This window comes from Gymnogyps californianus, chromosome 20 (genome assembly GCF_018139145.2).
Source record: "Gymnogyps californianus isolate 813 chromosome 20, ASM1813914v2, whole genome shotgun sequence".
Lineage (NCBI taxonomy): Eukaryota > Metazoa > Chordata > Aves > Accipitriformes > Cathartidae > Gymnogyps > Gymnogyps californianus.
Window position 1 is genome coordinate 6,917,657 of NC_059490.1, and position 17,590 is coordinate 6,935,246.

At 64.6% G+C, this 17,590-nt stretch overlaps 1 protein-coding gene across 1 annotated transcript in view; it reads left to right on the forward strand.

The window, feature by feature from the left end:
- Positions 1-1,649: 1,649 nt before the first annotated feature.
- The window catches only part of DPH1 (diphthamide biosynthesis 1), a 16,882-nt gene continuing 941 nt past the window's right edge, over positions 1,650-17,590 (forward strand). Inside the window, exons 1-7 of the mRNA XM_050909195.1 lie at positions 1,650-1,698; positions 2,420-2,572; positions 5,052-5,115; positions 13,215-13,336; positions 15,124-15,278; positions 15,994-16,115; positions 17,378-17,446. Coding sequence (XP_050765152.1) covers positions 1,650-1,698; positions 2,420-2,572; positions 5,052-5,115; positions 13,215-13,336; positions 15,124-15,278; positions 15,994-16,115; positions 17,378-17,446 — 734 coding nt within the window. The remainder of the gene's footprint in view (positions 1,699-2,419; positions 2,573-5,051; positions 5,116-13,214; positions 13,337-15,123; positions 15,279-15,993; positions 16,116-17,377; positions 17,447-17,590) is intronic.

Genomic DNA, 17,590 nt, shown 5'->3' on the forward strand with positions numbered 1-17,590 from the left:
GGCGGCAGCGGTGGCTGCTGCTGCACCGGGAACGCGGAGCCGGGGCCCGGGCGAGCGGCCCCCGCGGGGGCATGGCGGGCCGAGCCGCAGCGGCACCGGGGAGCGCCGGCCCCGGAGCACCGGGGAGCGCCGGCCGCGCCTCTGCCCGCCGCGCGTCCCGCCGCCGGCTTTTAGGGGGGGAGCCGCCCCCTCGGGGCTGGGGCCGCCGCCGCCCCCCACCCCCTCGGGCCGAGCCTATAAAGGGGCGCCCGGTACCGGTGCCGCGCTGCCTGCAGCGGCGGGCAGGGCTGGGCAGGGCGGGGCGGGGCAGCGACGGGGCGGGCAGGGCTGGGCAGGGCTGGGCGAGCCCGGCCGGGCCCCCCCCTTCCTCCTCCGCCGCCGCCGCCGCCTCTCCCGCCTCCCGTGGACAGTTCGTGAAAGTGCCGCTGCTCCCGTTCCCCGCGCCGCTCCCCCCCGCCCCCGGCCCTCTCCACCCCACCGGGGGGGGCATGGCCCAGCGCCGCCCCCTCCCGGGACTCTGCGGTCCCCCCGGGACCGGCTGTCACCCCCGCCCCATCACCGTCCCCTCCACCGTCCGTCCCGTCTCCCCCCCCCCCCCCCGCCGGTGCCCCGGTATCCCACCGGGGCTCTTCCGCTCCCTCCCCGCGCCTGCCGGGGTCACGGCTGTCCCCGCTGTCCCGTCTGCCCAGCACCGTCCCTGCCGCTCCCCGGGGACCTGCTGTCCCCACCGTTCCCTCCGCCCCTTATCGCCCCCTCCACCCCGCGGTGTCCCGGTGTCCCGCCGTGGTCCCGCCACCCGATCGAGGTCCCTGCTGTCCCCGCTGTCCCCTCCGCCCCGGCACGGTGCCTGTCGCCCCCGCGGAGTCCCTGCCGCCCCCTACGGTTCCCTCCGCCCCGTATCGTCCCCTCCGTCTTACCGAGTCCCTGCTATCCCACCGGGGTCACGGATGCCCCACCGGGAGCTCTGCTGTCCCCTCTGCCCCCCCCCCCCCCGGTCCCTGCTGTCCTCGCACTCCCCACCGCGGTCCCCGCATCCCACCGGGGCCCCGCTGCCCCCCAGGCTGTCCCTCCTGCACCTCGAGGGTCCCTCTCGCCTCCTCCCCTCTGCCCCACCGGGGGTCTCGTTATCCCACCGGGAGCGCTGCTGTCCTCACTGCCCCGCCGGGGTCCCCGCTGTCCCCGGGGGTTCCAGCTGCCTCCCCGGTCCCCTGCCGCCCCCGGGGGTTCCCGCTACCCCGAGTCCCTCCTGCCCCACGCCTTGCAGGGACTTGGCTTCTGCCTCGTGACATGGGGGGGACACGGATACACGAACCCGTCACCATGACAACAGCCCCGGCGCCCCCGCCGCGTCCCTCTGTTAACGTTGGGACCGGCAGCCCCGGGGCTGTCAGCCCCGGGGGGGGGGATGCGGCGGGGCCACGGCCCTGACGTGAAAGGGGGTAACCCCGACATCGCACAGCGTGGCACAGCCCGTTTCACACCCAGGGGCCAGTCGGGACCGTGCCGAGACCCATCGGTCCCCGCTGCACCGCCCGTCCCGTCGGGGCCCGCCGGCGCGCTCCCACACTCGATCTCTCGGCCGGCGACTGCTCTGGCCTAGCGCAGGGCTCGCTTAGTGCTGCCTTCCCGCCTTCACGTGCTCCAGAGCCATGGCGGCCTCCGTGAGGGTCGGGAGCGCGGTCTCGGTGCCCGCCGCAGGTGGGCCGAGGCTGGGTCAACCCTGGGTTCCCGGTGCCGGTACCGGGTGCTATTTCGGTTGCCTCGGCGGGGGAGGCCGGGCCGGTGGCGGGGGAGGCCGGGCCGGTGGCCCTGCCACCGGCCCGGCCTCCCCCGCCACCGGCCCGGCCCAGCTGGCCCTTTGACGGTTCGACCGTGGGCCGTGCGGGGAGGGTTTGGTGGCTCATGAGTGCCGGTGTTAGGCTCGAAATAGTGAATAATCCCCCTGCTGTCACTCCCCCGCCGCTCTCCGGCTTCGCCGAGCTGTAGGGGGGCGGTTGCTGGCGGGGGCCGGCTTCAGGATGAGGCTCCCGGGGGACGGGCCTGGCTCACCCGCTGCTGTTGCCTTTTCCCCGGTGGGATAACGGGATCCCCTTGAGGGTGCCCCCGGGGTGCTTGCGGATGAGCCGTGGAGGGGGGGGGTAGTGCCTGGTGTCCCCTCGGCTTGGGGGGAGCCAGCCCCACTCACAGGGTTTCATGTAGTTACAGTGGTGCTTTCTGGGCAAAAAAAAAAAAAGGTGTTTTTCCCCCCCCAAAAGTGCCAGCAACCTGCCCCCAGCGTGAAGGGCAGAAACCCACCCCTTTCTCCTGCCTGCTTGTCCCCAGGGGTGGCATGAGGGCAGCGAGGATGCTGGTGGCCCATGCGGTATGGGGTGCGCTGCCCTCCCAGTCGTTCCTTTAGGCCACCCCCTTTGTGCTGCAGCCCGAGGTCCCGCGCGGCGAGCGGCGCAGCAGATCCCCGAGGAGATCCTCGGTAACGCAGAGCTGCGGGAAGCGGCAGAGGCCCTGCCCCGAAACTACAACTTCGAGATCCCCAAGACCATCTGGCGGATCCGGCAGGCTCAGGCCAAGAAGGGTGAGCGCCGGCCCCGGTGACGAGGGGTTTTGGGGCTGCAGCGTGGTGGGTTGGTGCTGCTGAGCTCCCCGGTGGTGAGGGGACCCGCTTGGGCTGGGGTGCGGGGCTGGTGAGGCTGGGGCAGGGATGGTGCCGAGCTGCCTGGCACCTCCTGGCATATTTAGGCTCTGTCTTGGCGAGCTCTCTTGCCCTCGAGGGGGGTTAATAGATCTGTATCTCTGGATTATAATCACATCGGACAGGACAGATTGAACTGCGCAGATCTGTCAGCTGGCGAGATGTGTCTGGGATGCCGGCCAGTTCCCTGCTGCTCTCCTCTCCTCTCTCCCTGCGCTTTCCTGCCACGCTGCTGGGGCCAGGCAGGGGGAAGCCCACAACGCCTGGCTCCGGTGGGCTGGAGGGGCTGGTGGGGAGCTGGGCCACACTACACCCTGGTCTGAACCTTTCTTGAGGTCCTCAGGGGGTTGCTGTAGCCCTGGAGGGGTGGCGAGTGGCCGTGGTGGCCCCGGAGCAGGCGCTGCGGTGCTGTGGAGTGGTGCCAGGGCTGTTCCCCCCACAGCATGCGCATCCCGCTGTGGCTGAGGCGGTTCTTGGTGTGTGATCGGCTACAGGCATCAGGGCATGGAGCCTCCCGCTCCATCCCCGGGTGTCACCTTGCTTTGCACGCAGGCAGGGGCTGCTCGCGGGGTTGTGTGGCGCTGGGGACTCCGGGCAGAGTTAGATTTGAAACGCTGTGTCCACCTGGGAGTGTCTCTGCCTGCTGCCACTGAGCTGGCAGCGCTGGCAGGAGCTGGCAGGCATCACGGGGGATGTTCCGGGAGCTGCTGCCTGAGCTGGTCCCGGCTGTGATGCCGAGGGGCTGGAAGCTGTGGGGCTGTCCGGTCCATCCCGGCAGCAGTGTGGGAGACAGGGCTGCCCATCAGGATGCAGCGAAGCCATCCAGCTGTGCCGCTCTGGCTTTCTTTGCTGTGTTTTGCTGCTTGGCACCTCCTAATTAAATATAAATACGCGGCTGGGATTTAGGCTTCAGAGCTGGGAGCGGAGCCCATCAGCCAGCCAGCCGTGCTGGGATTTAAAAATCTGCGCGTACAGAGCCCAGCCAGGGGCTCGTTGCTGGGGGAACGCAGCCTCCCGCCAGGCTGCAGCCAGCCCTGCCTGCGCCCTGCCTGCACCCTGCCTGCTGCGGGATTTGGGGGGGGCTGGGGTGTCATCCCCTGTCCCCATAGTGCCGTGCCAGCGGAGAGTGACCCAGCTGTCTCCTGCCAGGCCCTCGCTGAGGGAGGCAAAGCTGTTTGCTGGTCTGCTTGTTGGCAACAGTCTGGGGTGGAGGGCAGTCCCAACTGGTCCCAAACGGGATGGGGGACGCCGGGACCCTGAGCTGCCCGGCCCTGCCAGGTTGGGCAGGGGCTGGCAGAGCGCATGCAGCTTTTCCTTGGGCCCTGAAGGTTGGAGCAGGGTGAGATTAGCCCGCTTTGGGCCAGGTCTTTACACAGCTCCGTGCTGGCCAGCGGGCTGGGCTTGGCAGCACGGGGATTTCTGTTGGAGGGGGATCTGGAGAGGATGTTTGGAGAGATATCTCTGGAGCTGGGATGTCTTAGTGGGATCGGGAGGTGAAACGACAATGGGATTAATGGGGCCTCCTCCATTCATCTCCCCCAGCATGGTCCCTGCTCCTCCCCACCGCCCCAGGGCAGCCTGGGGGGACCCGCGGGGGCTCCTGGCTGGACCCCAGGCACTGGGGGGCCCAGCTGGGCTGCAGAGGCAAAGGGATTGTTCTGAGCTGCAAAGAGGGAGCAAACCAGGAAACATCATTCGTTGATGAATAAATTCCTGCTAGGCACAATGCTGCGTCGTTGCCGGCCACCCTCCCGAAACGGGGATAGAAGCAGGGAGGGGAGGTGCGGAGAAGGGCAGCGAGGACGATCAAAGGTTTGGAACAGCTTCTGTACAAGGAGAGATTAAATAGATTTAGATCCTTTAGCTGGAAAAGAGATGAACGAAGGGGGATATGATAGAGGGATATAGAATTGTGAATGATGCGGAGAGGCTGAATAGGGGATGATTATTCACTCTTTCTTGTACTGGGAGAACCAGGGGCATGCATTTACATTATTAGGAGCGGGTTTAAAATAAACAGAAGAAAGTACCTTTTCCTGTGCAGCACATAACTAAAATCTGGAACTCATTACTGCGGGAGGCGGGAGAGACCAGCAGTGCCAGCGGGTTCAAAAAGGGATGAGGTGTGTGCCCAGAGGCCTGGTGCGAGCAGGGAGAATGGATACGGCCTGAGGCAGGGCCACGTGCATGCCGGCTGCCAGAGCCACTGGGATTTTTGGCCAATTTCTGGCTGTTTGGGGGAGGGTCGTTCTGCGGTTGCCGCCTTAGCTGGGTGTGTTGGCCCTGGGGACTGGTGCCCAGGTCCCCACTTCAGGGCGTCCCCTCCAGCCCCTCTTAACCCCGGGGCTGTTTCTCTTCCCAGTGGCCCTGCAGATGCCGGAAGGGCTCCTCATGTTCGCCTGCACCATCGCAGACATCGTTGAGCGGTAAGACGACAGCTTTTCCACGCTTTCCCGTTTGGCTCCGGGGCCTGGTGAGGGGATGGGGGCAGCTACCAGGAATGGGGTGGCCGCCGGACAGGGCTGCCTGGGCAGGATGAGGCCCAGGGCTACTGCTGAGGGGGGTGCGGGTAGCCCCAGCATGGCTGCCCTCGCAGGGACACCTTGGCCACAGCCTGGCCAGGTGCAGGCAATGCTGTTGCCCTGCGGCAGGTCACAGGGACCCACTGCCAGCCCCGCGGACAGGGACGGGCACCGCGCCAGCCTGGCCCTCGCCGCTCGGCTTCTCCTCCCCTCACCGTTCTGCCGGGAGCTGCTGACAAGCTCAGCATGTCGGGCCCCTCGCCGGGGTGACGGAGCTGGGCAGCAGCCGTGTTAACAACTGGCTGACGCCAGCTCGGTGCCTGCGCGCTCGCCACGGCAGCGCAGCCAGCAAGGGGAGGGCTAGCAGCAGGGCCGCTACCACCGCACGGGTCCCCTGCCCTCCTGCCCCGTGGTCCTGTCCTGTCCCCGTGGCCACGGCCTGGCTGTGCCACTCTCGGGGCAGCACAGAGGTGCTCGGGGGTAGCCCTTCTCCAGCTGTGGAGGCCCAAGGCCACAGTGATGGTGACTGCAAGTGGCTCCTGCTGGGCAGCCCCTTCCCCATGGCTCCTCTCCTGATTTTCTGTGGCGTGTGGGAGGTGAGGTCGGAGGTGCTGGAGAGGAGCTGGGCTTTGCGGCGGTAGCGGAGGCAGGCACCTTGCAGAAATTGGCCGTAATCTCTTTACTGCCGAGCACGCCTGCCTCCCTCCCTCCCTCCCTCCCCGCCCGCCGGCTTTCTCGCTGCTGCAGCTGCCCCCTCCCCAGCCCCTCTCTGTTTTCACACAGTGAATTAGTGCTAATAGCACCGCGTGCCTCGTCTGCCATCGAGGTCGCGGCACTCATTAGTAAGCTGCCTTCCCAGGGCGAGCAGGCTCACCTCCTCGCCGCCGTTAGCTGAGCAGCCGCTGCCGTGCCGGGTGGGGAGGCAGCCGTGCCTGCGGGCTTTGTCCCGGCTTTGCCATCGCTTCCCCAGTGGGATCGCAGTAGCCCCACGCTGGGGCTGGGTGAGGGAGCGGTGGGAAGGTGGGTGCAAGCAGGGGATGGGTGCGGGGGGCAGAGGGGATGGGTGCGAGTGCGGGCGGCTCCGCGTGGGCTTGTCCCTTTAAGGGGAGCTGCCTCCTCTCCAGCTTTGGCACCCAGCCGCTTTCATGTCTCCGACTTCAAAGGCAGCGGATTAAGGGGCTCTTTTATCTGAATGAAACCTTAAGCCCCACTTCCCGTTGAATGCCTCGGTGCTGGCATCCCTGCTGGACTCGCCCTCCCTGCTGGGGGTGCTCCGCAGGGCTGAGGGGGGGTGCTGGATGCCAAGGCAGGGGGTGCTGGTGGGAGATGGGTGGTGGGAGATGGGTGCTGCGTGGGGAGAGGTGCCTGGCCAAGAGCAGGGACGTGGCAGCACCAGCGGGTTGGCGGTTGGATGGGGAATGGCTTTGAGGCCGAGCAGGAGGGCCGTATCCCTCCCTCGCTGCCACCGCGCAGCACACAGAGACACCCTACTGCCGGTCCCTTGCCAGGAGCACTGGGTGCCATCCGTGATTCTGGCTGGGGACATGGCCGTGCTGGGTACCAGCACTGCCAGCTGGAGGATCGTGGCCGTGGGCAGGAGCGAGCCCAGCTCTGTCCCTGCTCTCTCGGGGACGCACTTGGGACCGGTTACATTGCCGTAGGTGAGGTGTGAATCGGCAAGTGGCCTCGTTAGTGCCTGCCTCTTCCTACCATTAATATTCATCGCTGGCATTAATGTGGAATCGCAGCTCGGCCACCGCTCCTGCTGGCCCTCCTCACCCGGCGCTGGGGCTGGACGAGCCTCCGACGTGACGGGAATTGCTGCAGCCGCGTGCTCTGGCAGTGGCTGCCACGGCCAGGCTGGGGACGGGGGCTTGGGGTACCGTCAGCCCCAGGGTGGCATGTCCCCTTCCCACTGGGGACAGAGGGGATGTGAGGGCTGAGCGTGCCAGGGATACCTGCGCCCACGAGGAGCATTGCTCAGCGAGCAGCCTCTCTCCCCAGCCCATCCCCGTAGCCTCCTGCCCCCTCCTTGCTGGTGGGAGTTGGGGTTTGGGGATGCCAGTGAGCTCCCCTCCCCTGCCTGCTCTGGTAATGGCTGCAGAGTCGTGCCTGGGGCTGGTGCCCCTGGGGCGACGGTGCCCATCCCTGTGTGTTCCGGCTCAACCGGAGCCGTGTCTGCCGCCACTCAGATGGAAAATTTATCCCTTCTGCTGGAGTTGCCTTTTAATAAAATATTTGCGCTGTGGCCTGGCGGTGCTGGGGAGGGCCGAGAGCGGGGACGTGGCCTCGCTCCGCCGCAGCACGGGCAGCTCAGGGAGGACGCGGTGCTGTTTGTAGGTCCATCTATCCCCGTGCAGGGGGATGGCAGTGTCACCGTGTCCCCCACTGCAATGTGGGAGTGAGCAGACCTCTGGGGAGCCACGGCAGGGGCAAGGAGGGGAGGGGGCTGCCGGTTGGAGACCCCCCTGGCACCCTGTCCAGGCTTCCCAGCATTGCACTGGCGCTTGCCGAGCCCCGAGGGTCTACGGGGATGAAGATGCAGCCGAAGTGTCACAGCTGCTGCCTCCGGAAAGGCTGGTGGGGTACTTAGCCTGGAGCCTTTGAAATTGAGAGCGCACTTACAGCATGGACCGGCGTGAGGCCCAGTTAATTAGCGTTAATATGTTTCTCATTATCGAACCTGCGCTGGGGTGAGCGGCCGGCTGCGGGGGGGGGCGGTGGGGCCGGGGTCTGCTGAGCTGGCGGGGCGGCGGGCTGCCGAAACCGCATCACGACGCTCTCGCGGCACCTTCCAAATTGGCTCCGTTTTGTCACGGCTGATGTAATTCGGCGGAGGGTAACTCGTGCTGGGGGGCGGCAGCGTGGAGAGGCGCGTGGAGGGGGCTCGGACTGCGGCTCGAGGAGGGGGGGAGGCAGCCCCCCAGCCCACCCGCTGTCGTGCCGGGGAGGCGGCAGCGATGCCCCCTGCACCACCAGCTTGGTGGGGGGGGGGGGGGGGGGCAGCCGTGAGCAGACCCCTCCTCTCCCCCGCCGAGGCTGGAGCAGACGGATCAGCTGGGCTCTCAGCTGGGCTTTTGATTCCTTGTTAATAAAGTCGGCTGTCAGGCTTCGCAGCTGCTAATCCCTCTGTCTCCCCGTGCCGCGACGGGGCGAGCGGCTCCTGCTAATCAGCCGTGGCTTGGCAGCGGGGACGGGCGATGGCGGGGGGGGGGGGCCCGGGCCCAGGGGCATCCTGATGCCTGCGCAGGCTGCCCTGCCACAGCCTTAGCACCTCCCAACAGCCCGATGGCTTTTGAGCATCCATGTGAGGCAGTGCTGGGGGTGCGCAGAGCATCCCGGTGACCATGCCGCGGTGTGCCTAGCAGTATATGAGGACGTTTCGGAGTGACAGGGGGTCTTGAATCATCTCTGGCTGAGCAGCAAACATCGTGCACACAGCCCAGCAGCTCTGGCATGGCTTGAAATGCTCTGCTGCTGTGATAGGGAGGACAAAAAAGCCCCTGAGGGCCAGTGTGCCCGGCAGGTCCCTGGTGCTGCAGGTCCCTGGTGCCACGCAGGCTGTCCTCTCCTGGGGCCAGGCAGATCTGCGACGTGCCACTGAGCAATGTGGCACTGAGTGCCATGGCAAAGCTGGTGGCATCACTGGGAGGTCCCCAAAGGGCTGTCCTGGGATACTAACACAGGTCAGGATCTGGCCTTGACGGCACAGTGCCGTAGCTCTGCCGGCCGGCGCTGCCTTCCCTTCTCCCCTTGTCCTTTAAGCGCAACCCAGAGGCGCTGGCAGCATGGTGCAGCACACTGTGCAGGGGAATTTAATCACTGTCATTAACCGCACAACAGCATCATTAGGGAGAATGAGGTTCTCACTTCATTGGAGATGTTTAAAACCTCAGCCCGGGCGGTGACGGCGTGGGGGGGACTGGGCAGGGGGGAGTGCGTGGGGTCTATAGGGCTGTCACCTCCCAGGGGTGGGACGTGCCAGCGTAGGTGCCGTGCCCACCACCACGTGCCCCGCGCCACTTCCTCGTGTCCCCACGGAGCCCGGGGAGCTGGCACTGACAGCAGTGCCGTGGCCTGGCCACAGGGAAGAGGGGACAGGCACCATCTGGGCTCAGGACGGCTGTGGTGGCTTTGCCACCACCATGCGCTGGGCCCTTGTTTGCCTTATTTTGGTTTTTTTGCAGCTACAGGGCCAGCAAAGCTGAGGTACCCCCAGGACTTGTCCCTTGGGATGGTGGGGTTGGCTCTGGTACCCCCAGTGAGGACAGAGGGGGAGGTCCCCCTCAGGGGAGGGGACCCAGCCGGAGATGGCTGCTCCTGGGGGGCTGCGGGGACACGCACCTCTCCCTGTCCTGACCCACTTGCAGATGCTCTGCAGGGCCCCGCGCCACCCGCGGGCAGTGATTGCCCAGCTGCAGCGGGGCTCTTCCATCACCGTTTGCAGTAAAATTGCAAACTCATTATTTTAATTACGTGCAGCCTTCCTGTGCTAATGAAGTTGGGAGTCTGGTAACGGGGCTTGGTGACGGGCTTCTCCGCTAATTAAGTGTATTGTTCTCTGCCGGGGCTGCACTCAGCCCCAGCGTCCCAGGACAGCGGCACCCACTGGCACCCGTTCCTGGGACGGGCTGGGCTTGGGTGCTGCAGGACAGGCAGTGGGTGTAGGGTTTGTGGGGTGATCATGGGGCTCTGCCTTTCCTCCAGGGGACAGGGTGTGGGATATTTGCAGGGCATAAGCCTCTTGCTTATCTCCAGGCGTTTCCCAGCAGGGACGTGACACCATGCCACAGTGTGATTGTGCTGTGAAGGGCCACACACAGGCGAGGCAGGTGACTGTGAAGCAAGGAGCAGCCTGCTCCACGTCCCCATCCCCAGCAGGACACATGGGTGCCCCAGCGTCTCAGTGCCAGCTCCATCCTCTGGCAGCCTCGCAGTGCCAGGACCGGCCGCTTTCAGCTCAGTCCCTGCAGTCCCCTCCCTGCCCAGGGCTGCTGGAGCCAGGCGCGATGGATGTGCCGGGGCTGAGGATTCCTCTCTGCTGGGGAGAGCGGCTCTGCTTCACAGGACCATGAGGACCAGCATGGTATCATTCACACGCTGCCGCTGTGTCAGGGGACCCCACGCTCCTGCCAGCAGCAAATGCTCTCATTTATTTGTCGAAGGGCTGGGATAAATCAGGGCTGCTCCAGCCTGGCGCCTGCGCTCGGGTGGTGGGGAGCGGCCACCCCATGCTTGGGGACATGCTGGCCCCGTGTGTGCCTGTCTGTCCCAGCGTTTTCAGCCCCCAAACTTGTCCCCAGGTCGCTGTCGCCTTCGTCCCACACTGGCCGGGGAGAGTGGGGCTGAGAGGATCCAGGGGTCCCGGCAGTTGGGATCGGGGCCGGGACCTGGCCTGCCCCGGCGCACATCCTGCCAATGCTGAGCATGGCGCTTTATAAATGGGATTTTGGGAGCCATCTGTTTAAAGGAGGAGATAATGAATTAGGGGGAGATGAGAAAAATGCTAAGGCCCGGTGGTTTTTCAGAATGAGCCGAGGTTTGCGGGACGTAAAAGATGAATAACCTCCCCACGTGTTCAATATTCATGAGCTCCCAGCTGTAGTGAGCGGCTCAGCGCTGGGTGGGGACAGCCCCGTCACCACGTCCTCCCTGCTGGCACGCTGCTGGGACCCGTCCGCGGCTGCGATGAGTTGCGGAGACACGAAACACCCGCAAGGATGCTCCCGTGGCTGCCCCTCGCCTGCATCCTGGTCCAGTCTGGTTGCCGAGCAGCTCCCTGGCCTGCGTCGGAGGCAAGTGGCTGCTAATTGACGTTTCCTTCCTCTGTAGTTTGATGAAAGGCTCCGGCGACACCGAACTGATTAAAACATCAAGGGGAGGCCCCCGCGCTTGCCTTTGATTTGTCTCGGGAGATGATTGCTGCTCCGCTCGACCGTCCAGCCCAGCCGGCGCGGGTGACCCCGGTGCGTGCTGTCCTGGTGCCTCTGTGCCTCTCCTGCTGGCACTGCCGGGCTGCCGTCACCCTTCCAGCCTTGCCGGCCACAATGGCAGCACCATTGGGCTCCCTCCTCACCAGGCATTGTCCTGTGGCCTCTTTGCTCCTTGCTTGGCCATGGCTCCGCTCCCTGCAGCCGGAGTGGGATGGTTCCCTGTGTCCGGGGCAGGGCTCAGCCCCCTCTCTCCTTGCCCGCGGGCCGGTGGCCACGTACTGCTGGCTGCAGCCTCGCACGCCGGGCAGGGGCCACGGGTGCCTCCACCAGCCTCTGCCCTCCTCCCTCTGCTGTTGCTATTTCACTTTCTTGCTCTTCACCCCCAGGGACTTTCTCTGGGGTTTGGGCCAATTTGCATACATTTTAATCTATAAAAAATTAAGCGGCGCTGGCTGCTGCTCTGAGTCAGACCTCCCCGTCCTGAATCTTAAGGAGCTGAATAATTTTCCACTTTTGCTGAGATGTGTGGAGTCTGATTCATGTTCATCTCATCACCTCTCATTAGAGGAGGGGGCTGGGGGCTTGGGGGGGTGGGGAAGAGCCTTCTCGAACCTTCGCTGGCAGCCCCCAGCCCCACGACACAGCCATGCAGGCAGCGGAGGAGCCGTCCTCCCGTCCAAGCCACGCTGGCGGCGAGGGACCATGGGATTTGCATGCTGGCAAGGATTTGGTCCATCTTCTGACGGTCCCCAACCGTGTCCCCAGCCCTTGGGACACTGTGGGGAGCGGGAGATGCCCGGGCTGGATGCGGGAGGTGGGGATGGCTTTGCCCCCTCTCCGGGGATGCTCCGGCAGAACCACTCCCCTGTCCCCCTCCTCGGGCGCTGACGGATGGGCCGGAGCTGTTAATAGTCAGCACGCTCCGCCATTTCTCCACCTTCTGCCATCTGCCCAGCTCTGCCCACCATTTCTATTCTTGCCACCGACGTAACGCTCCCTGCCTGGCGCTCGGGGGGGAGTGCGCGGGACCCTGGCCCCCAGCCAGCACTGGGTGCCGGCGGGGGGTGACGCCGTGCCGGGCCGCCCGCCTCCCCCGGCCCCTTCGCCCCAGCCCCGCGCCAGCGGCAGGGGGGACCCCACTAGCGCTGAGCTACAGCCGCTGGTGCAACCTCGGAGTAAATAAGGAATTAGCATCTGGTTTAAGCAGCCCCTCCAGGCACGGGGCTTTGTCATCGCGATACCTGCTTTCATCCGTAAACTACGGCAGCTCCCTGGGAAGGCAGCCAAGCTAATAATCCCCCAAAATGGTGCAATAAAATACCCACAAAGGTGGTGCCTTTAAATCATGCCAGAGCCCTGGCTTTGCTGCCCGGTGCTGGTGCATGCCCCTCCGCTGGCTGGTGGGTGCCGGGTAGGCTCAGGCTGGAGCACCGGAATGCCGGAGCAGGGATGGCGGACACCACCAGCGTGCCGGAGCAGGGATGGGGGACACCACCAGCATTCACTCTGTGCTTTTCCTTGCCAAATGCCACCTAAGGACTAGCTGCTCCTGGAGCAAACCCAGCTTGGCCAAACTGGCACCCGTAGGTGACACAGCCAGGCACAGGCTGGGGTGCACCGACTCGCGCGGTGCCCGGGCACGGGGGGACGGTGGCTCGGCCAGCCTGGCTGGCACAGCTGGGGATGCCAGGGCGGCTGTTCTGCCTGTCCCGGTGGCTCTGGTCCCCAGGGCTGGCTGGTGAGAGTGGCGGCACCACGCTGCACCGGGTCTCCCTCTGCTCCTCTCCCCGCTGGAGCATTAGGAAGCTGGCAGCGTATTGTTTGATGAGCGGATAATCCGCTGAATTGCAAACAGCTTTACCCAATTGAGGAGGCGGATTACCGCTCTCCAGCTTAATCATGTTGACATCTCGGAGAGTAGCCAGTGCTTGTCCTCTTTGGCGCGTGGCGAAGGGCTCAATGGCAGCGCGGGGTCCCCCCCGGTGGCGGCGTGCCACGGGGCTGGGGGGCAGAACGTGGGCTGTGGTGACAGCAGCCAGCCGTGACCCTCACTGTTGTGCCTCCCCGCAGGTTCACGGACGCGGAGGCGGTGGTGATGGGTGACGTGACCTACGGCGCGTGCTGCGTGGACGACTACACGGCCCGGGCCCTGGGCGCTGATTTCTTGGTGCACTACGGACACAGCTGCCTGAGTAGGTGATACTCCGCCCCGGGGTGCTGCCGAGGCGGCCGTGCGTGGCACTGCGGAGGCTGTGCTGCTGCCACTGTGCCGTGCCGAGCGGCTCCCCGCCGCGCTCGACACCAGCTCGGAGACTTAGTGCCAAGGGCTAATCCCTTCCCAAAGGGATTTCTGTTCTCCAGCCTCGGTTGCTGGCTTAGGATGGGGCCAGGCTGGCTGGGCGGCTGCCGGCAGGCAGGATTTTGGGGGCAGCAGGGCGTGCTCAGCCGTGCGCTGCCGCAGCGCCCAAATCGCAGCCCTGCGCCCAAGAGCAGAACAGCAAGGCCGTGGCTTGGCAGGACCCCGCTCACCCAGGAGCCGCTGATGGGGACAGGGCTGCTCTCACCCCGCACCCCGCAGCTGTAGGCTTTGGGGGAAGTCAGGAGTGACGGAGGAGGGGAGCGACAGCCTGGGGGTCCCGCTCGCCCCGGGGCCTGCGCAGGGCTGGGGAAGGCGGCTTTGCGGGTACAGCGCAGGCTGGGCGGGGAAGGGAGGAGGAGGCTGTGTGCTCCCCAGGCGGACAGTACTCTGGATCCAGTTGCCATGGAAACTGCGCTGCTGTCCCAGATGCTGCTAACTTTGAAGTCCACCCAGGATGGAATCAGCCCAAAAATAACAATAAGACGCTCTGGGTTTTAAGGTGGATCGGCAGAATTGCCGTAGCGAGTGGCAGGCGCGTGCATCCCTGCCGCCGCCACGCTCCCGGCACCTGGCGGCCCTCCTGGATGTTTATGGGGCCATATAAATGGGTTTGAAGAATTGCATCAGGCTCCGTATGAAATACTGACTCCCCAGTTGAGAACTCTGTCCTGAAAGCCACATCGGCGTGAGCGTTCGCAGTGATAAATATCTGTGCTAGGTGCTTTGTTACGGAAGGAGGGTTATGGGCACGACTGGAACAGGGAGTATAAAACCCATGGTTTGTAGCCTGCTATTCAGGAATGAACAGCGGGAAGGGGAGGAAGGGGCCGTATCCAGCGGTGCTTGGGAGCACACCAGTGCAAGAGCCGGGCAGCTCTCGGGGACGGGAGTCATCTTCTGGAGCTGCTCCCTGCAGGGACAGGCAGGTACTGCCAACCTGCCTGTCACCAGCCCGGCACTGCCAACCTGCCTGTCACCAGCCCAGCCGCCATCCGCTGCCCGTGACCATGTGGTCCTTGCCTGCACCGGGTGGGATGGGTCACAGGGCACCCTGGGGTGCCCACAGGGTGTTGAGAGGGTGCTGGGCTCCTTTCAGGCTGCCTAGGGTGCTTCCGTCACCGGTGTGGCCGATGGCGGGGCGCGTCCCCGCGCAGCACACAGGCGCTTTGCCCTCTCCCTCCCGGCCCCACGTGCCCTGCGGGAGGGAGTAATTTACACTTAATTGTGATCAGGTGAAGAACACCAAAATGGGAAGTGAATGCGGAGCTGTGGATCGATGTGGACTCTGTGTACTTTAATTATTCACTTAATTGTGGTGACACAGGCTTCTTAGCACCGGGGGTAATTAGATTTGTGTTCATTGATTCCCCAGGCTGCCATTATCCGGAAAGAAACAAGCGGGTGCTCTCCATGGCTCCCATCTGCACCCTCTGCCCGGGGTGCCAGCACCCTCTGCCAGAGGGTGGCACAGCCCACCCTGGCCTGTCTGCACCGGGGTGGTTGGGGCGCAGGGAGCCCCGCCAACATGCTTTATCCCCCAGCTGCGGGCGGCAGCAGCCGGGGGTTCACCGGAGCCCCGGGTGTACCCCAGACTCACACCCTCTCTCTTCCTCTCACCAGTTCCCATCGACGCCACGCAGGGGCTGAAGATGCTTTATGTGTTTGTGGACATAAAGATCGACACGTCCCATTTCCTCGAGACCATTCGCTTCAACTTCGCAGCGGGCACCTCCCTGGCCCTCGTCAGCACCATCCAGTTCGTCTCCACGGTGCAGGTGAGATGGGGACCTGTGGCAGTGCCAGGCGCGGATGGGGCTTGTGTCTCCCCCCGCATTGGCCCTGGCTCAGTCCCTCCCTGCCCTGGCTCCGGGGCTGGAGCGGCTGCTCCGGGGTGCCGGTGGTGACGGTTCCCCTCTGATGAGTCGCTGTGATAATATGCTGCTGCCGTAATGTTGATCAAGTACTTTATAATAACTCTGATCAATGTTTCATGGCGGCACCCCTCCCTGGCTCCCCCGGGAGCTGCTCTGTAAATGTCAGGGCAGGCGGCGGTGCGCTTGGCATTTTGATGCAGTGCTGGCAGTGGCAGGGGAAGCTCTGGTGGGTCTGTCTGTCTGCCGCTGAACGGCCGGCTGGGCGGGACGGGAGGAGATGAATGAGCCTCTTGAGCCATGTCTATCTAAACACAGGGCTATCGAAGCGTTAAGCGTTTTCCCTTGTCTTTTAATTGATACGTTGGCTGAGCCTCACCGAGCATCTCGGCTGTGCGGGGCCGTTACCCTCCGTGATGGTGCCGACCCGAGCAGACCGGCTCCCCTCCTCTGCCACTGTGCTGGGGCACAACAGCACAGCCATTGCCACTGGTGCCCCATGGAGCCAGGACTGCCAAGGCCAGGGTGTCCCCAAGGGTCCCCAGCAGTGCTGGGGACCACCGGCCTTGGCCACACTCTTGGCCATGGTCTGTCCCCACTGACCCCATGTCTCCTGCAGGCAGCATCACAGGAGCTGCGCTCCCAGTACAAGGTGTGTGTGCCCCAGTGCAAGCCACTGTCCCCAGGGGAGATCCTGGGCTGCACATCGCCCCGGCTCGCCCAGGACACAGACGCCATCGTGTAAGTACCCGGGGTTCTCCAGGACCCTCCTGCCTGGCCCAGGCTGCCCGCCCTGCCTGTACCCCCTGCCCGGCCATGGGGCGGTTCTGGGGGGCAGCAGGAGGACGTCTGCGGGCTGGGACGGGCCCCCTCCAGCTCCCTGTGGTGCTCCGAGTGGCGTGTGCTCGTAGCACAGAGGAAATAATTGAGTCGTATATCAGAATAGATAATAGATGGAAGGGCGGGTGGATAATTGGAAAAGACAAATGGCCGGGGCCCAACATCACAGCAACATTAATTTTATTTAAGGACAGCAAATTAGAGGGAGCACTTCGCTTCCTATCACCTAATTATTTTAGGTAATGGAAATGCTTAATGTACTGTGAATGCAGCACGCTGCAGAATAAATAAATACAAGGACCCCACCCTTGGGGGGAGCCGGGGAGCCCAGGTGCAGGTTCAGGCCCCGCCAAGCCCCTTCTCGCCCGCCCTGACGGGAACCAACAGCGCCGGCCCCTTTCCAAGCATGGCCGTGCGGGGAGCCGGGCTCGTGATTGCCGGGCACGGGGTCGGTGGGGGCTCCGGCTTCACCCTGAGCTGCACCGGCGGAGAGGCACTGCTTTCCATCTTTCCCCAAGGGCATCGGGAGCAGGCAGGGGTGGCCGGGCTGGCACTGCATCGGCGAGAGTGGGTGCTTCCCGCTGCCGGAGGAGCCGTGGTGTGGTACTGACCTGTGGTACTGACCAGCCGCCCATGCAGGTGCACGCAGCCAGCGTACCTGCGTCCTCCCTGCGTTATTATTTTCTTCTTTCCCCCGTCTCTGGGGCTAACTTTTGCAGACAAATTAGCTTTGATCTCCCAAAATGTCATTCTCCAATTAAGGGCAAAATCTAGTCAAGTTTTATGTCTGAATTCATTTTCCAAGCCCTCACTCCATTAGGGCAGCTGAATGAAAGGCTTTGAAATGTAATTGCTGACTTGAAATCCGATTAGAAATGGAAGCAGCAACGTCTAGAACCAGCTGTTGAGATGGAGCAGCTTCTGGCCATCCCATGCTGGCGTGGGCATCCTTCCTCACCCTGAGCACAGCCTCCTCTCCCGCCCTGGCGTGCCGGGGGGCTGCACGGAGACGGAGAGCCCTGGCTGTGCCCGCTGCCTCTGGGTCCCAGCGCGGCAGCTTGGGTTCCAGGCATCTCCGTGCAATGCGGCTTGGGAAACCGGCAGGCACATGGATGGGTGCCACTGTTTCCTGCGTGCCGTAGCTCTCCCTCCCCTCTTGGCAGGTATTTGGGTGACGGGCGCTTCCACCTGGAGTCCATCATGATTGCCAACCCGGGGATACCTGCCTACAGGTACGGGCAACCCGGGGATACCTGCATACAGGTACGGGCAGCCCGCGGGCACCCACTCCGGTCCCCAACAGCCCCGCAGCGGGGAGCACCCTAGCTCCCCCAGCATGCCAGGAACCAGCTCTCCCCACCGTGCACCCCGCAGCA